Here is a 26,847-nt window from a genome sequence, read left to right as displayed (position 1 = left end):
ATACTGTGACTGGATAACACCTCTATACTGTGACTGGATAACATCTCTATACTGTGACTGGATAACACCCCTATACTGTGACTGGATAACACCCATAAACTGTGACTGGATAACACCTCTATACTGTGACTGGATAACACCCCTATACTGTGACTGGATAACACCCCTATAATGTGACTGGCTAACATCTCTATACTGTGACTGGGTAACACCTCTATACTGTGACTGGATAACATCTCTATACTGTGACTGGATAACACCCTTATACTGTGACTGGATAACACCCCTATACTGTGACTGGATAACACCCCTATACTGTGACTGGCTAACATCTCTATACTGTGACTGGATAACACCCCTATACTGTGACTGGATAACACCCCTATACTGTGACTGGGTAACACCCCTATACTGTGACTGGCTAACATCTCTATACTGTGACTGGATAACACCCCTATACTGTGACTGGATAACACCCCTATACTGTGACTGGATAACACCCCTATACTGTGACTGGGTAACACCAGGGACCAGATGACATCTCCTTTCCCAGACCTCGGTAATGACGTATTGTTACTGGCTATAGGGGGCATTGCAGCCAGACGTATCGTAGTTAGTAATATGTGCAATATGGCTGCCATTATGGGGTCACTGTGGTGGAGAGTGGCCGGCAAAATGAAAGCAATGGACACTGAAAAGGTATTGTGGCTTGCAATATGTGGGCAATATGGTAGATGTATGGTGGATGTGTGTCTGTGTACAAGGCAGAGCTCTGTGTATAAGGCAAAGCTGAGTGTACAGGGCAGAACTGTGTGTGTCTACTATATGTGTTCAGGGCAGAGCTGTATGTGTGTGTTTATATATGTGTACAGTGCAGAGCTGTGTGTGTGTTTATATATGTGTACAGTGCAGAGCTGTGTGTGTGTGTTTATATATGTGTACAGTGCAGAGCTGTGTGTGTCTATATATATGTGTACAGTGCAGAGCTGTGTGTGTGTGTTTATATATGTGTACAGTGCAGAGCTGTGTGTGTCTATATATATGTGTACAGTGCAGAGCTGTGTGTGTGTGTTTATATATGTGTACAGTGCAGAGCTGTGTGTGTCTATATATATGTGTACAGTGCAGAGCTGTGTGTGTGTGTTTATATATGTGTACAGTGCAGAGCTGTGTGTGTCTATATATCTGTGTACAGTGCAGAGCTGTGTGTATGTGTACAGTGCAGAGTGGTGTGTGTATGTGTACAGTGCAGAGTGGTGTGTCTATGTACAGGGGAGAGTGGTGTGTCTATGTACAGGGGAGAGTGGTGTGTCTATGTACAGGGCAGAGTGGTGTGTCTATGTACAGGGCAGAGTGGTGTGTCTATGTACAGTGCAGAGCTGTGTGTGTATGTGTACAGTGCAGAGCTGTGTGTGTATGTGTACAGGGCAGAGTGGTGTGTCTATGTACAGTGCAGAGCTGTGTGTGTATGTGTACAGTGCAGAGCTGTGTGTGTATGTGTACAGGGCAGAGTGGTGTGTCTATGTACAGTGCAGAGCTGTGTGTGTATGTGTACAGTGCAGAGTGGTGTGTCTATGTACAGTGCAGAGCTGTGTGTGTATGAGTACAGTGCAGAGCTGTGTGTGTGTATGTGTACAGTGCAGAGTGGTGTGTCTATGTACAGGGCAGAGTGGTGTGTCTATGTACAGTGCAGAGCTGTGTGTGTATGTGTACAGGGCAGAGCTGTGTGTGTATGTGTACAGTGCAGAGCTGTGTGTGTGTATGTGTACAGGGCAGAGTGGTGTGTCTATGTACAGGGCAGAGCTGTGTGTGTATGTGTACAGTGCAGAGCTGTGTGTGTATGTGTACAGGGCAGAGTGGTGTGTCTATGTACAGTGCAGAGCTGTGTGTGTATGTGTACAGTGCAGAGCTGTGTGTGTATGTGTACAGGGCAGAGTGGTGTGTCTATGTACAGTGCAGAGCTGTGTGTGTATGTGTACAGTGCAGAGCTGTGTGTGTATGTGTACAGGGCAGAGTGGTGTGTCTATGTACAGTGCAGAGCTGTGTGTGTATGTGTACAGTGCAGAGCTGTGTGTGTATGTGTACAGGGCAGAGTGGTGTGTCTATGTACAGTGCAGAGCTGTGTGTGTATGTGTACAGTGCAGAGCTGTGTGTGTGTATGTGTACAGTGCAGAGTGGTGTGTCTATGTACAGGGCAGAGTGGTGTGTCTATGTACAGTGCAGAGCTGTGTGTGTATGTGTACAGTGCAGAGCTGTGTGTGTATGTGTACAGTGCAGAGCTGTGTGTGTGTATGTGTACAGGGCAGAGTGGTGTGTCTATGTACAGGGCAGAGCTGTGTGTGTATGTGTACAGTGCAGAGCTGTGTGTGTATGTGTACAGGGCAGAGTGGTGTGTCTATGTACAGTGCAGAGCTGTGTGTGTATGTGTACAGTGCAGAGCTGTGTGTGTATGTGTACAGGGCAGAGTGGTGTGTGTATGTGTACAGTGCAGAGCTGTGTGTGTATGTGTACAGTGCAGAGCTGTGTGTGTATGTGTACAGGGCAGAGTGGTGTGTCTATGTACAGGGCAGAGCTGTGTGTGTATGTGTACAGTGCAGAGCTGTGTGTGTATGTGTACAGGGCAGAGTGGTGTGTCTATGTACAGTGCAGAGCTGTGTGTGTATGTGTACAGTGCAGAGCTGTGTGTGTATGTGTACAGGGCAGAGTGGTGTGTGTATGTGTACAGTGCAGAGCTGTGTGTGTATGTGTACAGTGCAGAGCTGTGTGTGTATGTGTACAGGGCAGAGTGGTGTGTCTATGTACAGGGCAGAGCTGTGTGTGTATGTGTACAGTGCAGAGTGGTGTGTCTATGTACAGGGCAGAGTGGTGTGTCTATGTACAGTGCAGAGCTGTGTGTGTATGTGTACAGTGCAGAGCTGTGTGTGTATGTGTACAGGGCAGAGTGGTGTGTCTATGTACAGGGCAGAGCTGTGTGTGTATGTGTACAGTGCAGAGCTGTGTGTGTATGTGTACAGGGCAGAGTGGTGTGTCTATGTACAGGGCAGAGCTGTGTGTGTATGTGTACAGTGCAGAGCTGTGTGTGTATGTGTACAGTGCAGAGCTGTGTGTGTACAGTGCAGAGCTGTGTGTGTATGTGTACAGTGCAGAGCTGTGTGTGTACAGTGCAGAGCTGTGTGTGTATGTGTACAGGGCAGAGTGGTGTGTCTATGTACAGTGCAGAGCTGTGTGTCTATGTACAGTGCAGAGCTGTGTGTGTATGTGTACAGTGCAGAGCTGTGTGTGTATGTGTACAGGGCAGAGTGGTGTGTCTATGTACAGGGCAGAGCTGTGTGTGTATGTGTACAGGGCAGAGTGGTGTGTCTATGTACAGGGCAGAGCTGTGTGTGTATGTGTACAGGGCAGAGTGGTGTGTCTATGTACAGTGCAGAGCTGTGTGTGTATGTGTACAGTGCAGAGCTGTGTGTGTATGTGTACAGGGCAGAGTGGTGTGTCTATGTACAGTGCAGAGCTGTGTGTGTATGTGTACAGTGCAGAGCTGTGTGTGTATGTGTACAGGGCAGAGTGGTGTGTCTATGTACAGTGCAGAGCTGTGTGTGTAAGTGTACAGTGCAGAGCTGTGTGTGTATGTGTACAGTGCAGAGCTGTGTGTGTGTATGTGTACAGGGCAGAGTGGTGTGTCTATGTACAGGGCAGAGTGGTGTGTCTATGTACAGTGCAGAGCTGTGTGTGTATGTGTACAGGGCAGAGTGGTGTGTCTATGTACAGTGCAGAGCTGTGTGTGTATGTGTACAGGGCAGAGTGGTGTGTCTATGTACAGTGCAGTGCTGTGTGTGTATGTGTACAGTGCAGAGCTGTGTGTGTATGTGTACAGGGCAGAGTGGTGTGTCTATGTACAGTGCAGAGCTGTGTGTGTATGTGTACAGGGCAGAGTGGTGTGTCTATGTACAGTGGCTCAATAAATAACTCCACCCCCACACTACCCGAGGAATCCTGTCCTGCTGCACTCACATAGGGGAGTCCGGACACCGAGGCTGCTGCACTCACATAGTCACATGTCACCTCTAGCACAGTGAGGTTTTGTCTGGTGAGGGGCCTGGAGGACTCAGAAGCTGTGGGCCCAACAGGTGTATCAGCCATTACTGTGTGACTTACCTACCTTATTTTGTGTAGAGGAGAGGACACCTCACACACTGTCACACGTGTCCTAGGATGGAAGCTAATTTCTCTGTCCACTCCCAGAATACAATCTCCCAGGGATTATGCAGAGAAAAAGTTGTTTAGTTGCCAATGGTAACCAATCAGATTGCTTCTTTTATTTTTCAGAAACCTTTTGAAAAATGAAAGAAGCGATCTGATTGGTTGCTATAGGCAACTGGGCAACTTTATTTCTGCATAGGTTTTGATAAATCTCCCCCATTGTTTGGCATTATCAGGCTGGGTTTACACAGTGTTTTGTACATATGTTTCACAGTGTTTGTTTTATTACCCTTAATTTAGCTGTATGCGAAAGCATGGTCAAGTACACCATTGTACTGTATACTGCAAAAAAATACATAGCAATGTATTCCTTTTTATAATGTAAGTCAATGGGAAATTTTCAGCATCTAATAATACATATGTTTTTACTTTTTGCAAATGTATAAAATGATATGCTAAACGTAAGCAGAAACAGGCAGGGTAGGCAGATAAAAAAAAAAAAAAAACTTTGAAGGGTAGGGTCACGCAGAGCACATCCGCAGTGTATTTGACGCTGCGAATGCGCTACTGACTGTCCCTAGAGTCAGCGTCCTACTTCGCCCGTGTGTCCTGCTTTGTCTGCTCATAGCAGCAATCCGCCACTACGAGCAGACACAGTGCAAGCTGCGAGACGCTCGTGCACATGTGCAATATACTCACAGACATCACAGTCACTCCCTCTGCTATGCCGAAGGTGGCTGCAATGTCTGTGAGTTCACTTTGCATGCTGGAGCGTGACTTGCAGCTCCCTCTGTGCTCGTAGCGACAGATTGCTGCTACGTGCAGACAAAGTAGGACACGGGCTAAGTAGGAGTCTGACTCTAAGGATGGTCAGTAGCGCATCCGCAGCATCAAATATGCTACGGATGCACTACATGTCACCTTTCCCTAAGTGTATGCTCACAAAGGACTGAAATGCTGCATATTTGCTTGAGATTTGGACCTTTTTATTGAAGTTAATTTGTACTATTACTATTGTGGCAAAACTATATAATGGTTCTAATACTATCTACTGCAATCTGTGATTGTACAAGTGTTATGGGAGAATATTTGACTGTACAAGTGTTATAGGGCATCTGTGGCTTTACAAGTGTTATGAGAGCATATGTGACTGAACCAATGTTCTGGGGCATCTTTGGCTGTACTAGTGCTATAGGGGCATCTGTTATTGTACAAGTGTTATGACAACATATCTGACTGTACCAATGTTATAGGGCATCTGTGGCTATACAAGTGTTATGAGAGCATATATGACTGTACCAGTGTTATGGGGTCATCTGTGGCTGTACCAGTGTTATGTTGGCATACGTGGCTGTACTAGTGTTGTGGGGACATCTGTGGTTGTACAAGTGTTATGAGAATATATGTGACTGTAATAGTGTTATTGGGGCATCTGTGACTATACTAGTGTTTGGGGCATATGTGATTGTACAAGTGTTATGGGGCATCTGTGACTGTACCAGTGTTTGGGGCATATGTGATTGTACAAGTGTTATGGGGCATCTATGACTGTACCAGTGTTTGGGGCATATGTGATTGTACAAGAGTTATGGGGCATCTGTGACTATACTAGTGTTTGGGGCATATGTGATTGTACAAGTGTTATGGGGCATCTATGACTGTACCAGTGTTGGCGGCATATGTGATTGTACAAGAGTTATGGGGCATCTGTGACTGTACCAGTGTTTGGGGCATATGTGATTGTACAAGTGTTATGGGGCATCTATGACTGTACCAGTGTTTGGGGCATATGTGATTGTACAAGTGTTATTGGGGCATCTGTGACTGTACCAGTGTTTGGGGCATATGTGATTGTACAAGTGTTATGGGGTATCTGTGACTGTACCAGTGTTGGCGGCATATGTGATTGTACAAGAGTTATGGGGCATCTGTGACTGTACCAGTGTTTGGGGCATATGTGATTGTACAAGTGTTATTGGGGCATCTGTGACTGTACCAGTGTTTGGGGCATATGTGATTGTACAAGTGTTATGGGGCATCTGTGACTGTACCAGTGTTTGGGGCATATGTGATTGTACAAGTGTCATTGGGGCATCTGTGACTGTACCAGTGTTTGGGGCATATGTGATTGTACAAGTGTTATGGGGCATCTGTGACTGTACCAGTGTTTGGGGCATATGTGATTGTACAAGTGTTATGGGGCATCTGTGACTGTACCAGTGTTTGGGGCATATGTGATTGTACAAGTGTTATGGGGCATCTGTGACTGTACCAGTGTTTGGGGCATATGTGATTGTACAAGTGTTATGGGGCATCTATGACTGTACCAGTTCTATGCGGGCATATGTGATTGTACAAGTGTTATGGGGCATCTGTGACTGTACCAGTGTTTGGGGCATATGTGATTGTACAAGTGTTATGGGGCATCTGTGACTGTACCAGTGTTTGGGGCATATGTGATTGTACAAGTGTTATGGGGCATCTGTGACTGTACCAGTGTTTGGGGCATATGTGATTGTACAAGTGTTATGGGGCATCTATGACTGTACCAGTTCTATGCGGGCATATGTGATTGTACAAGTGTTATGGGGCATCTGTGACTGTACCAGTGTTTGGGGCATATGTGATTGTACAAGAGTTATGGGGCATCTGTGACTGTACCAGTGTTTGGGGCATATGTGATTGTACAAGTGTTATTGGGGCATCTGTGACTGTACCAGTGTTTGGGGCATATGTGATTGTACAAGTGTTATGGGGCATCTGTGACTGTACCAGTGTTGGGGGCATATGTGATTGTACAAGTGTCATTGGGGCATCTGTGACTGTACCAGTGTTTGGGGCATATGTGATTGTACAAGTGTTATGGGGCATCTGTGACTGTACCAGTGTTGGGGGCATATGTGATTGTACAAGTGTTATGGGGCATCTGTGACTGTACCAGTGTTTGGGGCATATGTGATTGTACAAGTGTTATGGGGCATCTGTGACTGTACCAGTGTTTGGGGCATATGTGATTGTACAAGAGTTATGGGGCATCTGTGACTGTACCAGTGTTTGGGGCATATGTGATTGTACAAGTGTTATGGGGCATCTGTGACTGTACCAGTGTTGGGGGCATATGTGATTGTACAAGTGTTATGGGGCATCTGTGACTGTACCAGTGTTTGGGGCATATGTGATTGTACAAGTGTTATGGGGCATCTGTGACTGTACCAGTGTTTGGGGCATATGTGATTGTACAAGTGTCATTGGGGCATCTGTGACTGTACCAGTGTTTGGGGCATATGTGATTGTACAAGTGTTATTGGGGCATCTGTGACTGTACCAGTGTTTGGGGCATATGTGATTGTACAAGTGTTATGGGGCATCTGTGACTGTACCAGTGTTTGGGGCATATGTGATTGTACAAGTGTTATGTGGCATCTCTGACTGTACCAGTTCTATGCGGGCATATGTGTCTATGTGGGAATTGTTTTTCACTGTTCAATAAAACCAATTTGAGAAAAAAAATCTTGTTCACCTCTGATGTTTTGGCCAAACTAACCTGTACCACAAGATGATAACTAGCTGTTACAGTGTCCCTGTCATTTAAAAAAACTTTTGACATATTTTATAGACTGAGCCACTGATGGTTAAACATAAAAAAAACTCTGCTGCTGATCTGAAAAGACAATAATTATGTATTTGGGATGGTTCTATCTTCATATTTCTCTAATAAGATAATGTATGGTTACAATTTGCGGATAGAATTATTCTTTAGTTACTATGTCACTGTATAGTTGTTTGATATATATGATGCCTTTATCAATTAGTACCACATATTCTTTCTTCTTTTCCAGGTTTTCCAGTTCCTGAGGTGAGCTGGTTTAGGGATGGCCAGGTTATTTCTGCTGCAACACTGCCAGGTGTCCAGATCACGTTTAGCGATGGCCGCGCTAGACTTGTGATCCCCGCCACCACAGCAGCACACAGTGGAAGATACTCCCTAAGAGCCGCCAATGGAGCAGGACAAGCAACTAGTACCGCTGAGCTACTTGTTACCGGTATGGAACTTTCTGACATGCATTACACACAAAATAAAGGCAATCATTTTGTAGGCTAAACCAACATTGGAAAGACCCAGACTATAAATGCACTAAGAATAGTAAATATTATGATCATCCTTCTCTCTAGTGGTGGATTGTAGTTCCATCAGCTCCTGGAAGAAAGAAATCGAAAGGCCTTCCTTACAGCTATATAGGAAACTTCAAAAGCGAATGATAAGCTGCTATGTCACTTTCATATGTAGTGTTTTAATGCATTCAATCATGGTGTGAATGTGCTCACTGGTATAACACCTAGCATATACTGTCCACTTAGGGACTCAGGGCGTACCTGTACACCCTGAGTCTGCTCCCCTTCTATAATGCAGGTCCACGGCGTGGCCCCGCGTCATAGCGAGTCGGCCGGGACCCGTGGCTGATCACGGTGCCATGCGCTATTAACCCTTTAGACGCTGCGTTCAAAGTTGATCGCCGCATCTAAAGTGAAACTAAACTACTCCCGGCTAGCTCAATCGGCTGTTAGGGACCGCCGTGGCGAAATCGCGACATCCCGAACAGTTGGAACACACAAGGAGGGCCCCTACCTGCCTCCTGCGTGTCTGATTACCGAATGACTGCTCAGTGCTTGAGATCCAGGTATGAGCAGTCAAACAGCAGAATCATGGATCAATGTTATCCTATGGGATAACAAAGATTAATGTAAAAGATCAGTGTGTACAGTGTTATAGGTCCCTATGGGAGCTATAACATTGCAAAAAAAAAGTTAATAAAGATCATTTAACCCCTTCCCTAATAAAGGTTTGAATCACCCCCCCTTTAAAAAAAAAAAACAACTGTCAATTAAAATAAACATTTGTGGTATCGCCGCGTGCGAAAAAGTCTAAAATATAAAAATATATTGGTAATTAAACCGCACGGTTAATGGTGTATGCGCAAATAAATTCCAAAGACCAAAATAGCGTATTTTTGGTCCTCTTTTTATATCACGAAAAAATAAATAAAAAACTATCAAAAAGTCTGATCAATACAAAAATGGTACAGCTAAAAACGGCGCTCAGATCAAAGTAAAAAATTACCCCTCATACTGCCCCGTACGCAGAAACATTTTTTTTATAGGGGTCGGAAGATGTCAATTTTAAACATATTAATTTTCGTGCATGTAGTTATGATTTTTTCCAGAAGTACGACAAAATCAAACCTATATAAGTAGGGTATCATTTTAATCATATGGACCTACAGAATTAAGAGAAGGTGTCTTTTTTAACGAAAATTGTACTGTGTAGAAACGGAAGCCCCCAAAAGTTACAAAATTGAGTTTTTTCTTCAATTTTGTTGCACAATGATTTTTTTTTCCGTTTCGCCGTCGATTTTTGGGTAAAATGACTGATGTCATTACAAAGTAGAATTGGTGACGCAAAAAAATAAGCCATCATATGGATTTTTAGGTGCAAAATTGAAAGAATTATGATTTTTTAAAGGTAAGGAGGTAAAAAAAAAAAGAAAAAAACAGAAAAACCCTGAGTCCTTAAGGAGCTAGGCAAGGAGAAGAATTAGTTTGATTCGCTGAAAATCTTTAGTCTGAAAGATCAGTCATGTTGGCTAATAATACAAAATGGTTGCTTAACTTGTCAATTCATTGAACATAGTTTTAGTAGAAGATTATGGCATGCAGTTTTGAAAAAAAAATGTAAGATAATTTTACATCTATGACCGTGCTCACATTCAGATTTCGCCATACGGGTGTGTTATATGTTGGCATCCTGTCAAGAAGAGATGCCAAATTATACCTATGCTTGGTGGCAATGGCCCCATTCCCTTTATTGGCTTGAACGTAGTCAACTTTGCTCCATTACACTATGTATACATTCTAACATGTATACTTTTACTTTGTAGGACTCAAAAGTGTGGTCAACTTAAGTTATGTTAAATAAGTGTATATGAGTGGAAAATAGCGCAACTATAGTCACTAACTGACTACTTTCAGGCCATTAAAATAAATAGGGATGCTTCCAGTATGTGAAGGCATATGCTGGAATCCCTTTTTGACAAAATTAAGACATGTGTTTGTTACGTATTGTAAAATTAGGGTTTTTAAAACCCACTCACGTATTAGTCAATTGGTTTTACTTTTAGTCATAAATATCCTGGTGGGCCTGTGTGGTAGTGTTTACCCAGTCCAGATAACACGTTTACCCCTTTAACTCACGTATTAGAGTTTTTTCAATTTGACCTTCTAATATTTTGTTTCTGTAGCTGAAACCGCACCCCCGAATTTTACACAAAGACTACAGACTATGACAGTAAGACAAGGCAGTCAAGTTCGACTTGACGTCAGAGTGAGTGGAATCCCTACACCTGTGGTGAAGTTCTACCGAGAAGGAGCTGAAATTCACAGTTCCCCAGATTTCCAGATCCTTCAAGATGGAGACCTCTACAGTTTAATAATTGCAGAAGCATACCCTGAAGACTCCGGAACCTATTCTGTAAATGCAACTAATAATGTCGGACGTGCTACTTCAACAGCTGAACTGACTGTTCAAGGTACAGATTTTATTTTCAAGAATTCATGTTTATTCTTTAAGGGCTGCAGTTAAAGGGGTACTCCGCTGGAAATGTTTCTATTTTTTTTAAATCAACTGGTGCCAGAAAGTTAAAGGGGTATTCCAGGCAAAACCTTTTTTTTATATATATATATATCAACTGGCTCCGGAAAGTTAAACAGATTTGTAAATTACTTCAATTAAAAAATCTTAATCCTTCCAATAGTTATTAGCTTCTGAAGTTGAGTTGTTGTTTTCTGTCTAACTGCTCTCTGATGACTCACATCCAGGGAGCTGTGCAGTTCCTATGGGGATATTCTCCCATCATGCACAGCTCCCGGGACGTGAGTCATCAGAGAGCAGTTAGACAGAAAACAACAACTCAACTTCAGAAGCTAATAACTATTGGAAGGATTAAGATTTTTTAATAGAAGACATTTACAAATCTGTTTAACTTTCCGGAGCCAGTTGATATATAAAAAAAAGTTTTGGCCTAGAATACCCCTTTAAACAGATTTGTAAATTACTTCTATTAAAAAATCTTAATCCTTCCAGTACTTATAAGCTTCCGTATGCTTCAGAGAAAGTTATTTTCTTTTTGAATTTCTTTTCAGTCTGACCACAGTGCTCTCTGCTGACACCTCTGTCCATTTTAGGAACTGTCCAGAGTACTAGCAAATCCCCATAGCAAATCTATCCTGCTCTGGACAGTTCCTGGTAGGGAAAAAATAGGGAAAGAGGAGGACAGCGCATCATGTAATAGGTACCAGTGTCCCAACAAGGACAGGACAAGGTCAGCTCTTCAAGATGGCCGCTCATCTGGTCACAGAAGTAAAGTGCATATCACCCCAATGTTGTTTACCAGTGGTCTTGTGGAAGTGAACTTCTAGGGCCAAAGGTGGAATGGGAAGAAAGGAAACTTCTCCCATACAGGACATGAAGAAATAAGCGGAAAAAAACACCTTTTTTGTGGGAGCTGTTCTTGTTTCCAGAAATTTCAAGCCAGATGCTAGAGGATGATTGAAGTGCTGTATAGCACTATGTTTATTGATGTATAAATAAAACAACATTAACGTGTTTTGGAGGTACAGTCCTTATGGCAATCTGAGGAAGGAGGACTGTACCTCCAAAACGCGTTATTGGTTTTTTATTTATGCATCAATAAACATAGTGCTATACAGCAGTTTAATCATCCTCTAGCATCTGGTTTGAGATTTCTGGAACCAAGAACAGTGCCTGCAAAAAGGTGTTTTTTTCTGCTTCTTTCCTCTGGACAGTTCCTGACATGAACAGAGGTGTCAGCAAAGGGCACTGTGGTCAGACAGAAAGGAAATTATAAAGGAAAAGAACTTCCTGTGGAGCATACAGAAGCTTATAAGTACTAAAAGGATTAAGAATTTTTTATTAAAGTAATTTGCAAATCTGTTTAACTTTCTGTCTTCAATAGATTTAAATTTTTTTTTCCAGTTGAGCACCCCTTTAAGGCAGAGGTCTTAAACTAAATATTAAGGGTCTATTTACACGTACAGTCTCCTGCGCAGATTTCATGCTGTGTTCAGTCATTCGGTTTGCATTGAAATCTGCAGCAGCAAATCCTGCGCATGAAATCTGTTGCGAATACTATACGTGTGAATAGACCCTAACAGAGAAAAAACCTATTCGCGATATATCTAAGTAATTTTGGTGTTACCCTAGTGCCACTCTCATTTAAAAAAAAGAAAAATTAGAATTAGAGATATGTGAAAAGTATTTATCAGGTGGGATCTGTGTGCTCACTAATCGCTAGAACCAGCAGAAAAAAAAGCACGTGGCTGAGCGCATCACTCCCTGTTTCTATAGCTTGCTGCGGAAGACAGGCCTATCAACATGGAAACATAGAATGTGTCGGCAGATAAGAACCATTTGGCCCATCTAGTCTGGCCAATAATCTGAATCCTATCAGTAGTCCCTGGCCCTATCTTATATGAAGGATAGCTTTATGCCTATCCCATGCATGCTTAAACTCCTTCACTGTATTTGCAGCGACCACTTCTGCAGGAAGGCTATTCCATGCATCCACTACTCTCTCAGTAAAGTAATACTTCCTAATATTACTGCAGAAACCTTTGCCCCTCTATTTTAAAACTATGTCCTCTTGTAGTAGTTTTCTTCTTTTTCTATAGACTTACTATGGCAGTCTGCCTCCTTCCACAAGGACAGAGTGAGAAGTTAACATGCTTAGTGAGTTATTCTTACCACTGGTTCTAGCAATCAGTGGGGTCGGAGCACCCGACTGATTAAAAACATGCCAATAGGTTTTTTTTAAGCTTTTTTTTAAGTAGCAGTGACCATTTAACTCCCAATGACAAGGTTTTGGCTTTGGTACCAAGTTCTAGTAATGCTATGACCTCCCTGGTGCCATTAGTACAAAATGGTATTTGGAGCCACCAACAGTTGGGGAGCCACAGGCAGGGTCTCCAAGGGCCCATTATCTTATACTACTAAATATGTTGTCAGTATCTTTCGGTTATTTTATTGTCAACCTCTTCCTTTCTAGCTGAAGAAGAAATACCTGCCAAAAAGACAAAAACAATTGTATCGACTGCTCAGATTTCCCAGACAAGACAAGCACGTTTCGAAAAGGTAATATTGCATTCTCTCAATTTCGTTCAGAGATACCTTTGCCACCAAAGCCAATGAATCTTATTATTCAGCAGAACAATATATTTTATTGTAAATCTGAGTTTATGTATAATGTCATTTTACAGAGAGTAGAGGCTCATTTTGATGCGCGATCCAGTACCACAGTTGAAATGACATTCGAAGCTGCTGCAGGAGTGCAGCTCCCACATAAGACTCCTCCAAGAATTCCTCCTAAGCCTTCATCAAAGTCACCGACACCGCCAATAATTCCTACAAAGGTTCAGATGGTGAGACAGCAATCTCCATCACCAGTCCGGCTATCTCCTTCTCCTGTTAGATCAGTGAAAGCGCCAATACCTTCACCTGTCAGGTAAAATAATTTTACCCTTCTACTTTATGAACCCTCTTGGTTTTGGACACTGTGTAGTATGAAAAATAAACATCCATAGTTGTAATCCTATTATCTTATGATGACCTTTCACCTCACATACCAACATGTACATACATTGCATTGTTATTCTTAAAGGGGATCATTATCTAGGCATTCTTTTCTGGCACAACCCAATACACAGAACAAGTTGTAATAGTAAAGAAAATATGTTTATTTTAAGAATTTTATTGCATTAAGAAACAGTGCCACCTAGTGTATTTTTTCCAGAATACAGTTTTGTCAGAATCATACTCAAGTTATGATGTAAATGCCCTTACATTCATCAACTAAATTATGTTTAGATTTTAGATGTTTTACTATTTTCAATTTTTTTCATGCTTGATAGGATTTTCTCCACTAAATTTTAACATGAAATTGAGTACGGTGCATCTTAATTTTTAAAAATGAAACTCCTGCAGATAGTGAAATTTACAGTTTAGTTTACTAGTAATGTAATGTTAGCCACCTTACTTAAAACACAAAGAAATTCAATAAAGAAAAAATTACTTTGTATTTGAAAGCAAAATCTTAAATTGTCCATGATATAGGAAGTGCATTATATCTATGGCTAGTAAATCATACCATGAATGTCTTTTGTTTCCTTCAGGTCAGTCTCTCCGGCTGGAAGAGGACTGTCTACTTCTCCAATTAGATCTGTGAAGTCTCCTTCCCCTTCAAGGGCCACTCCAACAGCTGTTGGTGCAGAAGTCCCTCCTCCATGGAAGCAGGAAGTATATGTGTCTTCTGCAGCCTCTCATATAAAGACTGAGCAGAAGTGGGAATCAAAGGAGCAGATCACAGTAACAGGAGTAGATACCAGAGAGGTAAGGGCTTCATTGTATCTGTCAATTCAAAGAATTAATATCATCAGTAACTAGGCATGGACTAGACAGGGAAAGTGGGGTGTCCTACTTCAGTTGCAACTTAAAGGGGTACTCTGCACCTAGACGTCTTATCCCCTATCCAAAGGATAGGGGATAAGATGTCTGATCACGGGAGTCCCGCCACTGGGGACCTCCACGATCTCTGCTGCGGCACCCCAGACATCCGGTGCACGGAGCGTAATTCGCTTCGTGATGGATGACTGGCGATGCGATGCGGAGGCTTGTGACGTCACAGTCATGCCCCGCTCGTGGTGTCACGGCCATGTCCCCTTAATGTAAGTCTATGGGAGGGGGCATGATGGCCGTCACGCCCCCTCATATAGACTTGCATTGAGGGGGCGTGGCCATGACATCACAAGTGGGGCGCAACCGTGACGTCACGAGCCTCCGGCGCTGATCCCGACGCCGGGTGTAGCACAGGGATCGCGGGGGTCCCCAGCAGCAGGACCCCCGCGATCAGACATCTTATCCCCTATCCTTTGGAAAGGGGATAGGATGTCTAGGGGTGGAGTACCCCTTTAATGTAAGTTATGTACTATTTTTTTGTACCATTGCACTACCATAAAAAACCTTACATACATACATTGGACCTATGCCAATTGTCATATGGTATTATAATGGTATTTAAATTTTACAGTCCACTGCAACATTTGGGTGAAAATAACAACACTTAATACATTGTATGTTGGAATGTATTCATATGGCAGAAACTTTTGCCTAAATTTACCCTCCTATAAACAACCCTATTTCACCACCATGTACAAATGAATAAAAACAAATTTTATTTAATCATCAATAAAAAGTTTTTGCTTATATTGAAAAACAAATAATCATCCACACAGAAAAGAAGAAAAAAAAAGGTAAGGATGCTGAGAGCTGAACAAGTCTCATGTACACATCTGTATGAACAAACAGTGATATGCAGCTGGGTGGTATACAAAACAAACCATAAAACAATGTAATTTATTCCAATTACAATATCAGCTAAAAATCGGTCCTCATGAATGTAGGCTGAAGTGAACCTAAACAGCCCAATATGCATCGCACATAGAGATGGGCGAATTTTAAAAAGAATATGATTCTGCCGATTCGCCGAATTTTCTGAAAAAATTTGGTTCGATCCGAATATATTTGCGGCGAATCGCTATTAAAAATGGCTATTTCCGGGCTTCAGAGAGCCTCAATAGGGGTGTAGAACACTTTTCCTTGCCGTAACACGCATAGGGAGTGTGCTGGGGTAGTGAAATAATACTGTTATTCAGTATGACATGCAGATCACAGACGTCGCTATTAGAATCACTGCTGCAGAGCGGCACAATGACAGAGTCTGGATCCACTATGGTTGCTTGCAGTCTTTAAATGGGGAGTGCTTCCTGTGATGATCTCAATTGGCAGACTATGAAACGACTTTTAAACTCTCCCTGCCTGCCTGCCTGCCTGCAGTGATGCTGGCTTGAGGTCAATGGATTTCCCCTGTACTGATCTGTATTGTCAGTGACGCTGATTAGTGACCACACAGTGTCTGCTCTCTCTCTCTAGCCAGAACAAATGCAGGCTTTAGGTGAATGAATTCGCCGCTGTAAAGATCTGTATTGTCAGTAACGCTGATTAGTGCGCACACACAGTCTCTGCTCTCGGAAATGTCTGTCTTCGGTAATGGCTGCCAAATATATAGGGCTGTGACATCACAGGGCTGGCTGGCTGCTCATAGGCTGCATGCCGCCATGTGATTCAGGGTGATACCGCCAACTCACCTTCCCAGACTTCCTTGCCCCATGTCCTCACACTTGTAGCCGCCATTATAGCCCCCCGGCCTGCACAAAATGTAGTGAATGAAGCGATTCATTACCATGAAGCGCGAAGAAATTCAGATTCATTCAGAATCAAATTTTTCATGAAATTCGGGAACGAATTTGACTTCATCAGCTTCGATTCGCCCATCTCTAATCACACATAATAGTCATATTGAAGGTGTATGACATAAACCATAACAATGACCTAAGGATCTCACAAATCCGACACATTTCATATGACTGCTTTGTCAGGGAATGATGGGCCATAACATGTAAGATAAAATAAAACATATACCTGGCACAAATTTGCACTTTATTTTGCATTATGGTGCAAAGTAAAAGGCAGGAGCACATACAGATATATATGATACTTGTTCAGCTCTCAGAACCCTAACCTTATTTACCTTTCTGTGTGGACAATGACATTTTTAAATTTAAACAAAAACTTTTTATAAATAATAAAATTTGTTTTTATTCATTTATACATGTTTATGGAAGGGTAGTTGTTCTGCTTTGCACAGGACCTCAAAAAAAAAAAAAAAGCAACAGATATTGGGGGTTTGGGGGTTCTTTTTTAGTGCAGTATAGCCTCACTTTACTTATGATGTCCACCTGCTTTCACTGTGTCGCCCATGCCTAAACATGCTTGGTTGAAGGCAATTCTATCTTTGTAAAAGAATGTTTATATGTTCTCTGTTGTAATTTTTTTTTATTATACCTGTGAAATGTGTATTTTAATATGACTGATATAGGTCCATGGAGCAGGAAAAACAGCAGCTGTTGCTACTGTAGTTGCTGCTGTTGACATGGCCAGAGTGAGAGGACCTACTCCAAGTGCCACTGAACTGACCGCTAAAAGGACAGCAATGACTGCTGTGCAAATTCAGCCTGTCCATGAACAGGTAGAAAAATAAAGTTAAACATCACTAGCGTTTAAGGCTATCATGCAGCTAAACCAGGGGCAGGCTGGCAACTTTTATACAGGACTTTTTAAAGGGACTCTGTCAATATTTTTGACCTAAACCATTATCACTTCTAGGCAGAACTTTGTAAACATAGCCATGTGTGCCATCAGTAAAAAAAAAAAAAAAAAAACTAAACTGGGTGGCAACCTCTCCCATCTATGTATGATGTCTAGATGGGTGGGGTTGCCAATCCCTGTGGAAGGCACACCCAGTTGTGCCAAATGCTTTTTTCAGAGATTGCTGTATTACTATTAGTGCACAGGGGTACATTGAGAAAGGTCTCCCTCGCTCTTATATAGCAGTGATATTAGTTTAGTGGGGCAGGCTTTCTTTAAAGGGGTACTCCGATGGAAAGCATTTTTTTTTACCAACTGGAGCCAGAAAGTTAAACAGATTTGAAAATTACTTCTATTAAAAAATCATTATCCTTCCAGTACTTATTAGCAACTGTATGCTACAGAGGAAATTATTTTTGAATTTCTTTTTTGTCTTGTCCACAGTGCTCTCTACTGACACCTGGTGCCAGTATCAGGAACTGTCCAGAGCAGGAGAAAATCCTCATAGCAAACCTATGCTACTCTGGACAGTTCCTGACACAGACAGAGGTGTCAGCAGAGAGCACTTTGGACAAGAATTTTTTTTTAAAAAAAGCAAAGAATTTCCTCTGTAGCATACAGCTGCTAATAAGTACTGGAAGGATAAATATTTTTTAATAGAAGTAATTTACAAATCTGTTTAACTTTCTGGCACCATTTCATTTAAAAAAAAAAAAAAAGTTTTCCACCGGAGTACCCCTTTAAGGCCATATGTCCTTTATAATGCCATATTGGTAAATTTTGTAATCTCATTTTACCACTGATTTCTAGAAATGATGCTTCCTATAGAAAGCTTTGGCACAGATATGACTCTATGCTCTAAGCAAAGATCCATTCAAATTAATGATCTGAACAGCGCCAATTGACCATCATAGTCTGGATGTCAATTCATGTGATCTGCTCACATGTATCTATGACATATCCTTAGACCATTTGTCTGGATTACTTCTCAAATTTTAAAGCAGCTTTAACTTTTCGTACCAGCTTGTCCCTGATTCATAAGCAAAACATAACAAGAGCTTGCTGAACGCTTCGCTGACCTTCATTATTTCGCCATCATCTTCATCAGATAGCATACATCTCCATGCTTCCATCTCACTCATTTCACCTGCTTCCCGTTGGCTCTTTGGTGCTAGTCATTTAAAGATTTATTTTGATATTATAAGAAAATATTTTTTTTATAAATACCAGGTAAGGAAAGAAGCTGAAAAGACTTCTGTAAGCACTGTAGTTGTGTCAAGCGAGAAAAGCAGGCAAGAGACCGTTTCGAGAACGGTAGAAGCTGCTGCTGCCAGACATGAACAGATACATGCAGCTCAAGCTATAGAAGCTGCTGCCAGACGTGAACAGGTACACGCAGCTCAAGCGATAGAAGCTGCTGCCAGACGTGAACAGGTACACGCAGCTCAAGCGATAGAAGCTGCTGCCAGACGTGAACAGATACATGCAGCTCAAACGATAGAATCTACTACTACCAGACGTGAACAGATACACGCAGCCCAAACGATAGAATCTACTACTACCAGACGTGAACAGATACACGCAGCTCAAACGATAGAAGCTGCTGCTGCTGCCAGGCGTGAACAGATACATGCAGCTCAAACGATAGAAGCTGCTGCTGCTGCCAGGCGTGAACAGATACATACAGCTCAAACGATAGAAGCTGCTGCTGCTGCCAGGCGTGAACAGATACATACAGCTCAAACGATAGAAGCTGCTGCTGCTGCCAGGCGTGAACAGATACACGCAGCTCAACAACAGGTGATTTCATATGCTGGATGTGCACAAATAGTACCTAACTCATATTTCTTGGTCAGAGTTGTGGAAGTTAACATAAGCCTTAATATTAGATTTTTCTTCCTTTCGGAATATCTTGTCTACTAACTAAAATCCTGTGACCAGTTCCACTGGCTGAACCTAGGGCCTCATTTGGGTTAAAAAAAAAATGGTTTAAAATGGAAAATCCAGTTGGCTGCTAAAAATACATACTAAGTTGTTTGAGGTACACGGCCTCTGGCACTGGCCACACACATATATCATTTAAGATTTTCATAACGTAAGCACTCTGTGTTTGTTCTTGCACAACTGTTATGGAGCATTAAGAATCTAAAGATTTGCATTGTCATGTACATTTAATGGTTGCACAGACGAATTGTGATTCAGAGAAAGTTATGGCTGTGGCTACAGTTTTGGCTGCTGTACAACAAGCAAGGAGTCGAAGTCTTCTTTACTCAGAAACACTAGATATCTCTGATGTACCAGCAGAAACTGATGAGGTACCAGCTAAGTGACCACATCTTCTGCACTCATCTTGACCATGGGCACTTCTCCTTCCAATCTTCTTAACATTTTCAATCACTTCTTTTTGTTTTGTGTTTTTGCAAATTGGCACTTATGGACCACGTGCATGATAAAACTGTGAGCCATATAAGAACAGAGAGCTACTAGAAACTCCTGTTTTTTTATATGAGCTAGTATTTTTTGTGTTTGTACACCTGTGTATTATATGTATATGTATTTCCTTTCTATATTATAATATCAAACAGCAGAAGACATGTAGAGCATCGTATGTGAAGCAATTCATATTATGTTAAAAGTTAGAACCAAACTGTCAAATAGGAAAGTATTGCAACTTTTTTGGAGGTCCTTTCAAGTAACCTACATTGTTAGTAACTATTTGACGTTTTGAGTCAAATTTAATGCTATGTTCAAGTATCATCTTTAGGGCCATTTTATGAGATAGTACAGCCCAAAAACATAGCTTTACAGTATATCTAAAACATTTCCAAAAATGTATATTATTATTCATTTAAATATATAATATTTATATTATTATTTATTTAAATATAATATATATATATATATATATATATATATATATATATATATATATGAAAGAAATGTCCAGCACTCAGGTGTTTGCAGGTAAAATACTTTGTATGGCTTTATTCACAATGCCCAACACAGGACAGGATTTGACGCGTTTCGCACTACAGAGTGCTTATCCATAGCACAAGGAGGCGCAGATGGAGGAGTGGTGAGCGGCTCTACCTTTCTTGCATATATATATATATATATATATATATATATATTTATTTATTTAAATAAATTTACATCCATAGTTTTTATGGACATAAAGTTAAGTGTCAGGGTCCTTTTTTGGGCACATGAAGTGCCACAATATGTTCTGTATTTTGAGATGTAAACGTCCCAAAAAAAGTCTTCTCTAAAAAGAGAAATTTTGGGGGAGTATATAGTCTGAAAGTTTGGAACTTTTTTTCTCTAAAAAGCAGCCATCTTTAAGGCTGTAATTGAGCCTCAAAATATGGCATGTGCCATTTTCAAATATTAGAAGTTTTTCATCTATTTAGGAACAGTAAAATATCCATTTCATCTATTTAGGAACAGCAAAATAGACTAAGGATAAGTTTGTTGAAAAAATATGCCCAGATTCATTCAACTGTCATCAGCCAATACCTTGTTGGGAGTGGCTGATCGCAAAGTTGCCAAAGAATATACCTATCTTATATTGTTGTTTGTGTCTGTTTATTGCACATTGTACCTTCTTTTCTTCATGTGTCTATGGAGGTTTGTATGAACTGTGTTAATGTTGCCTTTAGATGGAAACTGGGAAAAAAGCGGGAGCTGTGGCTACAGTTGTCGCTGCAGTTGACCTTGCCCGTGTTAGACAACCAGGATACACTGAAGAAGGTTATGCAGAAGAAACAGCTCTGCAGTATGAATACAAGGAGCATGTTTCTGCTAGGAAAACCATTGATTTCTCACCTGAGCGCCAAGTTGTCACTAAACCTATAAAAGTTCCAGAAGTTCATGTCCCGACTGTGCCAAAAATAATACACACTGAACCACTGCCATCACCTGTTCCTCATGTTCCTCAGGTTAGGTCCAGACTTTTTTTATTTTTTTATTCTGCCATTATTTCTAACTGTAATTAGTTCAAAAAAATTGAACACAACTTTATTGATTAATGTAGATTATAAGAACTCCAGAACCACCAACCGTACCAGTGGTCCAAGTGGAGCAAACTATTTCACATACATCTATTCCTCACTTTTCCGTCACTAAAGTTACAGTGCCTAAATCCGAACATACACATGAGGTAAGAAATAAATGACATGTATATCAGGCAATACATCACTCAGCCAGTTATACACTGGCAGTTGTAAAGATTTACTAATTCATCACTATTTTCTAACAAATATCCATTCTGCATAAACCAAACATGCAAGAAATAGAATGTTAATACCCTGATGGATATACTGGACATTTTGGATATTAGCAAATGGATATTTGTAATGTTTTGCCTGGTACACATTCTGGAATTTTCAAAACACTTCCTATCACCTTAATCTAATAATACAGGAAAACTTATATATACTACTTATTTTTTTTTTTACTTTGCAGTTGTATTACTGCATACTAAAATACAGCTGACCATTAACATAATTACCAATGTCCTTTAGGGCAGGTTTTCACGCTGCAGTTGCCACATGTGTACAAAACCATTCCACGTTTTTGCAAAAGTTAACAAAATTGTGCAGACATTGTACTTCTCCTATGGGCATGGTTTATGTATGACAGCTGCAGCATAGAACTTTGCCTTATATTTTCTTTTAAGCTGCAATAAATGTTTAATGCATTAAAAAGCTTCTTCACTCTTTGTTTTACCGGTTTTCTGCACATAACTTTTGTGGCTAAGTGTCTTTTATTTTTATGTATGTTTGTGTTTCTGTGTGTCTTGTGTGTATTGTGTTTGGACATTGCTTCTCTTGTTCCAATCCAAAAAATGCTCTTCCAACTTTAATGAGCAAATGTAGTAAAGTGTCAAATCTTTATGATTTTCCTTAAAGTATTCCATACAACAATGACAGACGACTTTGCTTTTAATATATTTGTATTTTAAATGTAGCTGATTGATAAAAAAAAACTGTTACTTTTCTGTTGTTCAGGAGTAATATGAAAAAATTTGTCTTGGGTGCAGTGTCTCCGATAGCCTTTCCATTTCATGGTGGCACTATACACTACATTGCTTGTGAATAACTTCTGTGGATGAGCTAAAGTTTTTTTGTATGCAATAGCATGTGGTGCAGTCACAATATGGCAAGGCTGCAGGAGACGCTGCACCCCCAATTTGACGTTCGTAGTCCAATAAATGATTCTATGCTCATCTTTTTCTGATTAGTTTTTGATTAGTTGATTATATGTCAGCCACAAAGAGCAAGATAGGTGACAACAGAGAAAACAATGCCAAAACTACTTAGAAATCGCACTCTTTTTAATGACCTTAAAGAAAAAAATAAACAAAAATTAGCAAAAGTCAACTTCGCATCAATTGAAAAAAGTTCATAAACTGCTTAGACCTAAACAACTGGTGAAAATTTAAAACCAGCGAAGGTTGTACCAAATTCAGCATGAAAAGCAATGCAGTATCTTAATCTTAAAAATTTACGGCTAAGTAATGGTACGATAACAGATTTCCTTTTGGGTGGGTCAGGTGTCAATTGCAGGATTGGCAATAGCGACTCTGGAGAAAGAATTATCCACAGCAGCTTCACAAAAGATCATCAAATCTGTGAAAGCTCCACATTTAAGACCCGCTGAAGCTCGAGCAACACCAGAAAAAATTGTCTCTCCACCCTTCTCTATGCAAGAGACAACTGAGGCCTACAAAACCCGCTTTGATGTTGAAATGAAAAGAGATGTAGGCGTGAGTGTTTCAGGTGGCTTTGCGCGTGAAGATAGATTTCAGTATCATTATGAGGTTGGTTATCGAGAAACTTCTTCGCCTTTTTGATTCTTTGCATAACAGCTATAACAAAAATAGTCTTTCTTCTAAATGGCCCTATCTCCTTTCTACTCGCTGCTCTCTAAACGTGTGTGTATTATTAGTACTTTACCATGCTTCTAACATGACCATATGCAGGAGAAATCCTATACATCAGTCCACCCATTCCAGCTATATTTAGACCCGTGCCTATAGAAAAGCTAACAGTCTTCCATATGTTGCAGGCTGAGGAAGAAGCCCGGGTGCCTGAACCAGCAGAAGTCCCCGTTTCTCCTCCAACTTTAGTTTCTGTAAGTAACACATTTAATGGATCTGTTCACCATTACTTAAATATTAGTCCCTAGTCACCTTTTGAATCTCAAAAGCTTTGTGGCAGGCCACCCTTTCTTTACTTTTTATTTAGTTTTTATGCCATATTGGGTATTGGTATTTATGGGTTATAATAGATAAGTTTTTATTAAAATTTTAGTTATATGTGAGAATCAGAACCTTTCATTAAAAGAACCATGAATGTTTACTGCTTTCTCTGGACAAACATATAGGCTTCTGTATAATAAACACTTAGGGGGCATTTATCAAAGCTTGCATGCAGGTTTTCTGGCTTAAAAAGTCCCCAAAAACTCATTTTGCTAAAATATTTGTGACTTTTCATACCAGTTTTCTCATGTAGGCATTGATAAATTCTCCCCCCGTATTGGTAAAAAACATATACCTAAAAGTTGCATCTTGTTCTGGTTTACAGGGCTTGAAAAATGTGACAGTCCTTGAAGGCGAGTCTGTCACTTTGGAGTGTTCCATTGCTGGGTACCCTCCACCAACTGTGGTTTGGTATCGCGAGGATTACCGAATTGAAAATTCAATTGATTTCCAAATTACTTTTGAAGAACAAATTGTACGCCTTGTGATTCGCGAGGCTTTTGCCGAAGACAGCGGCAGATTTACTTGTACAGCAACCAACGAGGCAGGCACTGTCAGCACTTCTTGCTACCTCCTCGTTCAAGGTAAGCTAATACCATTTGTTTCAGTTTATTTTGGATGGCTCTGGTTCAAAATAGCAAGAGTGCTGAATGTTGGGAGCAGCTGCATTTTATTACCTTCCTTTATTTATGGTGGACAACTGGATAGTGACATGTGTAGTTTACTTGTGAGAAATGTTCTTCAGTGGACTCCTCTTTTTGGTGTTGAATTTTATCAATGAAATCTACAAGTTTTTACAAAATAGTAGAAATGTTTATTGCAATACATTTTGTGACTATAATCTGATTTGGATCTGGAAAGATATACAGAATGTGTTGTTTGAAAGAAGAGGCCCATTACAGGAAACCGTAGGAGTCAGTGCCATATGCAAAATGTTAATACGTTGATATGTTAATATGTTGTTATGTTGACTCAAAATGTTTGCATTTTTTGTTTTAGAAGGCATACAGAGTTTCATGTTCATGAAATTATTTGCACTTTTTTAAGTTTAAGTGCCATTCTTTGATTTGAGTAGTTATGTGACTGTTTTTGTCTTTTCTATACTTATTAGTTATGTCTATGCTTAGGGCTGGATTCACAGATATAGTTTTAATGTAGTTTTTTTGAGCCAGAAGAGGAAATGAAAAATAGTATAATTCTATCTTATGTTATTTCCTGTTTTGTATTCATTTTGGTTTGGCTGTATCATAAACTCCAACTAAACTGTATGTGTGAATTTAGCCTGTAGTATGAGACTAGGTAATGCTGCATAAGACAAGTGTCATGTAAATTATTGATTGTTTTACTGTATTCATTAGTTTTTTTTATTTTATTGTACTCATATTGTTTATATCTTGTGTATTTTGATATAACCTGAGATCATCATATGGCTTAGCATAATTATTAAGAATGTCAGTGCATTTTCTAGAAATATTTCTAGAACTGTTTCTATGGGAAACCTCAACCAATGAACTGCATATAAAAATGCAATAGCGCTAAGTTCCCAAAGATCCTGTTAGGTATTATACTACAAATTACATACAGTATGCTGACTGGCTGTCTTGCACTGTGATACAGTATCTTTCATATGCCAATATTTTCGTCAGTGTTTTGCATTAGTATTTGTAAGTCAAAACAGGAGCAGGTCCAAGACACAGAAGTATAAATCTTTCCATTATACCTTTCCTGTGGTTTTTCCACTTCATGTTTTTTCCTACAAATATTGATGTCAAAGTGTCCTAAGGCCAAGGAGATGGTGGACACATTTTTGCGGCTATATTAAGGCTATATCCTGGCCCAACTGAGGGTTTAAATATCCAAACTTGAAGGATCATAGGTCTCCATGATGCTTGAGTTTAGGTTGCTAAACCCTAAACTATAATCCACGCTCAAATTTGTACAGTGGTCCCTCAACGTACAATAGCTACAATAGTTACAACATTTTAACATACATTAGTCTTTTCTGGACCCTTCTAACTTGGAACCATACTCAAAATACAATACTACAGACAGTCCAGATCTGGAAAACGTGTCAATGGCTGGAAGAACTGACCAATCGGAACATTTAGTACCCCCTTTGTACTGTAGGAAGGCGGGTACTACATATTCTGTACTACTCTTTAGAGGGTTAGCTGCTCCTTTGGACACCAGGTGAGGGCAGCTTCATTTAACTTTTTTGGAACACTGTGTGTACTGTACAGGAACCTGAAGAAGCTCCTGTCCTCTACATAGACAGTGATTTACAGCTTCCAGCAGCTCTTTTTTTTACTTTTAAATGTAAGGACTTGCTATATCTGTATTACTTATCTACTTATTTTTCTTTAATTTAATCCTTACTTTTTTCTATTTTTGGATGACATTTTGGGGCTTCAGAACCAATTATCAGGTATCCATAGAGTTATGGTCTCAACATACAATAGTTGTCCTGAAACCAATTCACATTGTAAGCACTGTACTTGCTAATGTGCGGGATTAACAGAAATTTCACTGTTATCAGCAGGAGACAACTTCTGCAAGCCCACCCCAGGACCATCTGTGAATGGTCCTGGTCAGCGATCACTGTGATTGGTCTCTGTGGACCAATCACAGTGCCTCAGCTGACTGGGGGGGGGGGGGGAGTTCAGATCCCCCACTCTGCCCACCCCTAGAAGTCCGGGCAGAGCGGAGGAAGATGACCCCAAAAGCTGTGGGGGGACATACCGCAGGATTGGCGCAGGCACCGGAGACCGGGGAGTGGCGGCAGGCAAGTGGTGGAGGGAGCGGCTGCATCAGAGGTAGCAGTGAAGATCGCTGTAAAGTGATCTTCACTACTGCTTCTAGAAGTTTCAAAACTACAACTCACAGCATGCCCAGACAGCCTCTGGCTGTCTGGGCATGCTGTGAATTGTAGTTTTGCAACATCTGGAGGGCCGTAGATTGGAGACCACTGTGCAGTGATCTCCAATCTGTGCTCTTCCAGATGTTGCAGAACTACAACTCTCAGCATGCCCAGACAGTACAGGCATGCTGGGAGTTG

The 26,847-nt window shown here is 40.8% G+C and overlaps 1 protein-coding gene across 1 annotated transcript in view; it reads left to right on the top strand.

Annotated features, from left to right (window-relative positions):
- The window catches only part of TTN (titin), a 287,825-nt gene that overhangs the window by 12,910 nt on the left and 248,068 nt on the right, over positions 1–26,847 (top strand). The window contains exons 2-15 of the mRNA XM_056536637.1: positions 8,037–8,240; positions 10,494–10,781; positions 13,317–13,402; positions 13,528–13,772; positions 14,440–14,702; positions 15,642–15,674; positions 17,272–17,411; positions 18,761–19,330; positions 19,717–19,845; positions 21,190–21,468; positions 21,564–21,689; positions 23,085–23,355; positions 23,583–23,665; positions 24,118–24,376. Of these exons, the coding sequence (XP_056392612.1) occupies positions 8,037–8,240; positions 10,494–10,781; positions 13,317–13,402; positions 13,528–13,772; positions 14,440–14,702; positions 15,642–15,674; positions 17,272–17,411; positions 18,761–19,330; positions 19,717–19,845; positions 21,190–21,468; positions 21,564–21,689; positions 23,085–23,355; positions 23,583–23,665; positions 24,118–24,376 (2,976 nt within the window). The remainder of the gene's footprint in view (positions 1–8,036; positions 8,241–10,493; positions 10,782–13,316; positions 13,403–13,527; positions 13,773–14,439; positions 14,703–15,641; positions 15,675–17,271; positions 17,412–18,760; positions 19,331–19,716; positions 19,846–21,189; positions 21,469–21,563; positions 21,690–23,084; positions 23,356–23,582; positions 23,666–24,117; positions 24,377–26,847) is intronic.

The sequence above is a fragment of the Hyla sarda genome, chromosome 8, assembly GCF_029499605.1.
Source record: "Hyla sarda isolate aHylSar1 chromosome 8, aHylSar1.hap1, whole genome shotgun sequence".
NCBI lineage: Eukaryota > Metazoa > Chordata > Amphibia > Anura > Hylidae > Hyla > Hyla sarda.
The sequence above is the reverse complement of the archived record's forward strand: the minus strand, read 5'-3'. Positions and strand labels throughout refer to the sequence as shown.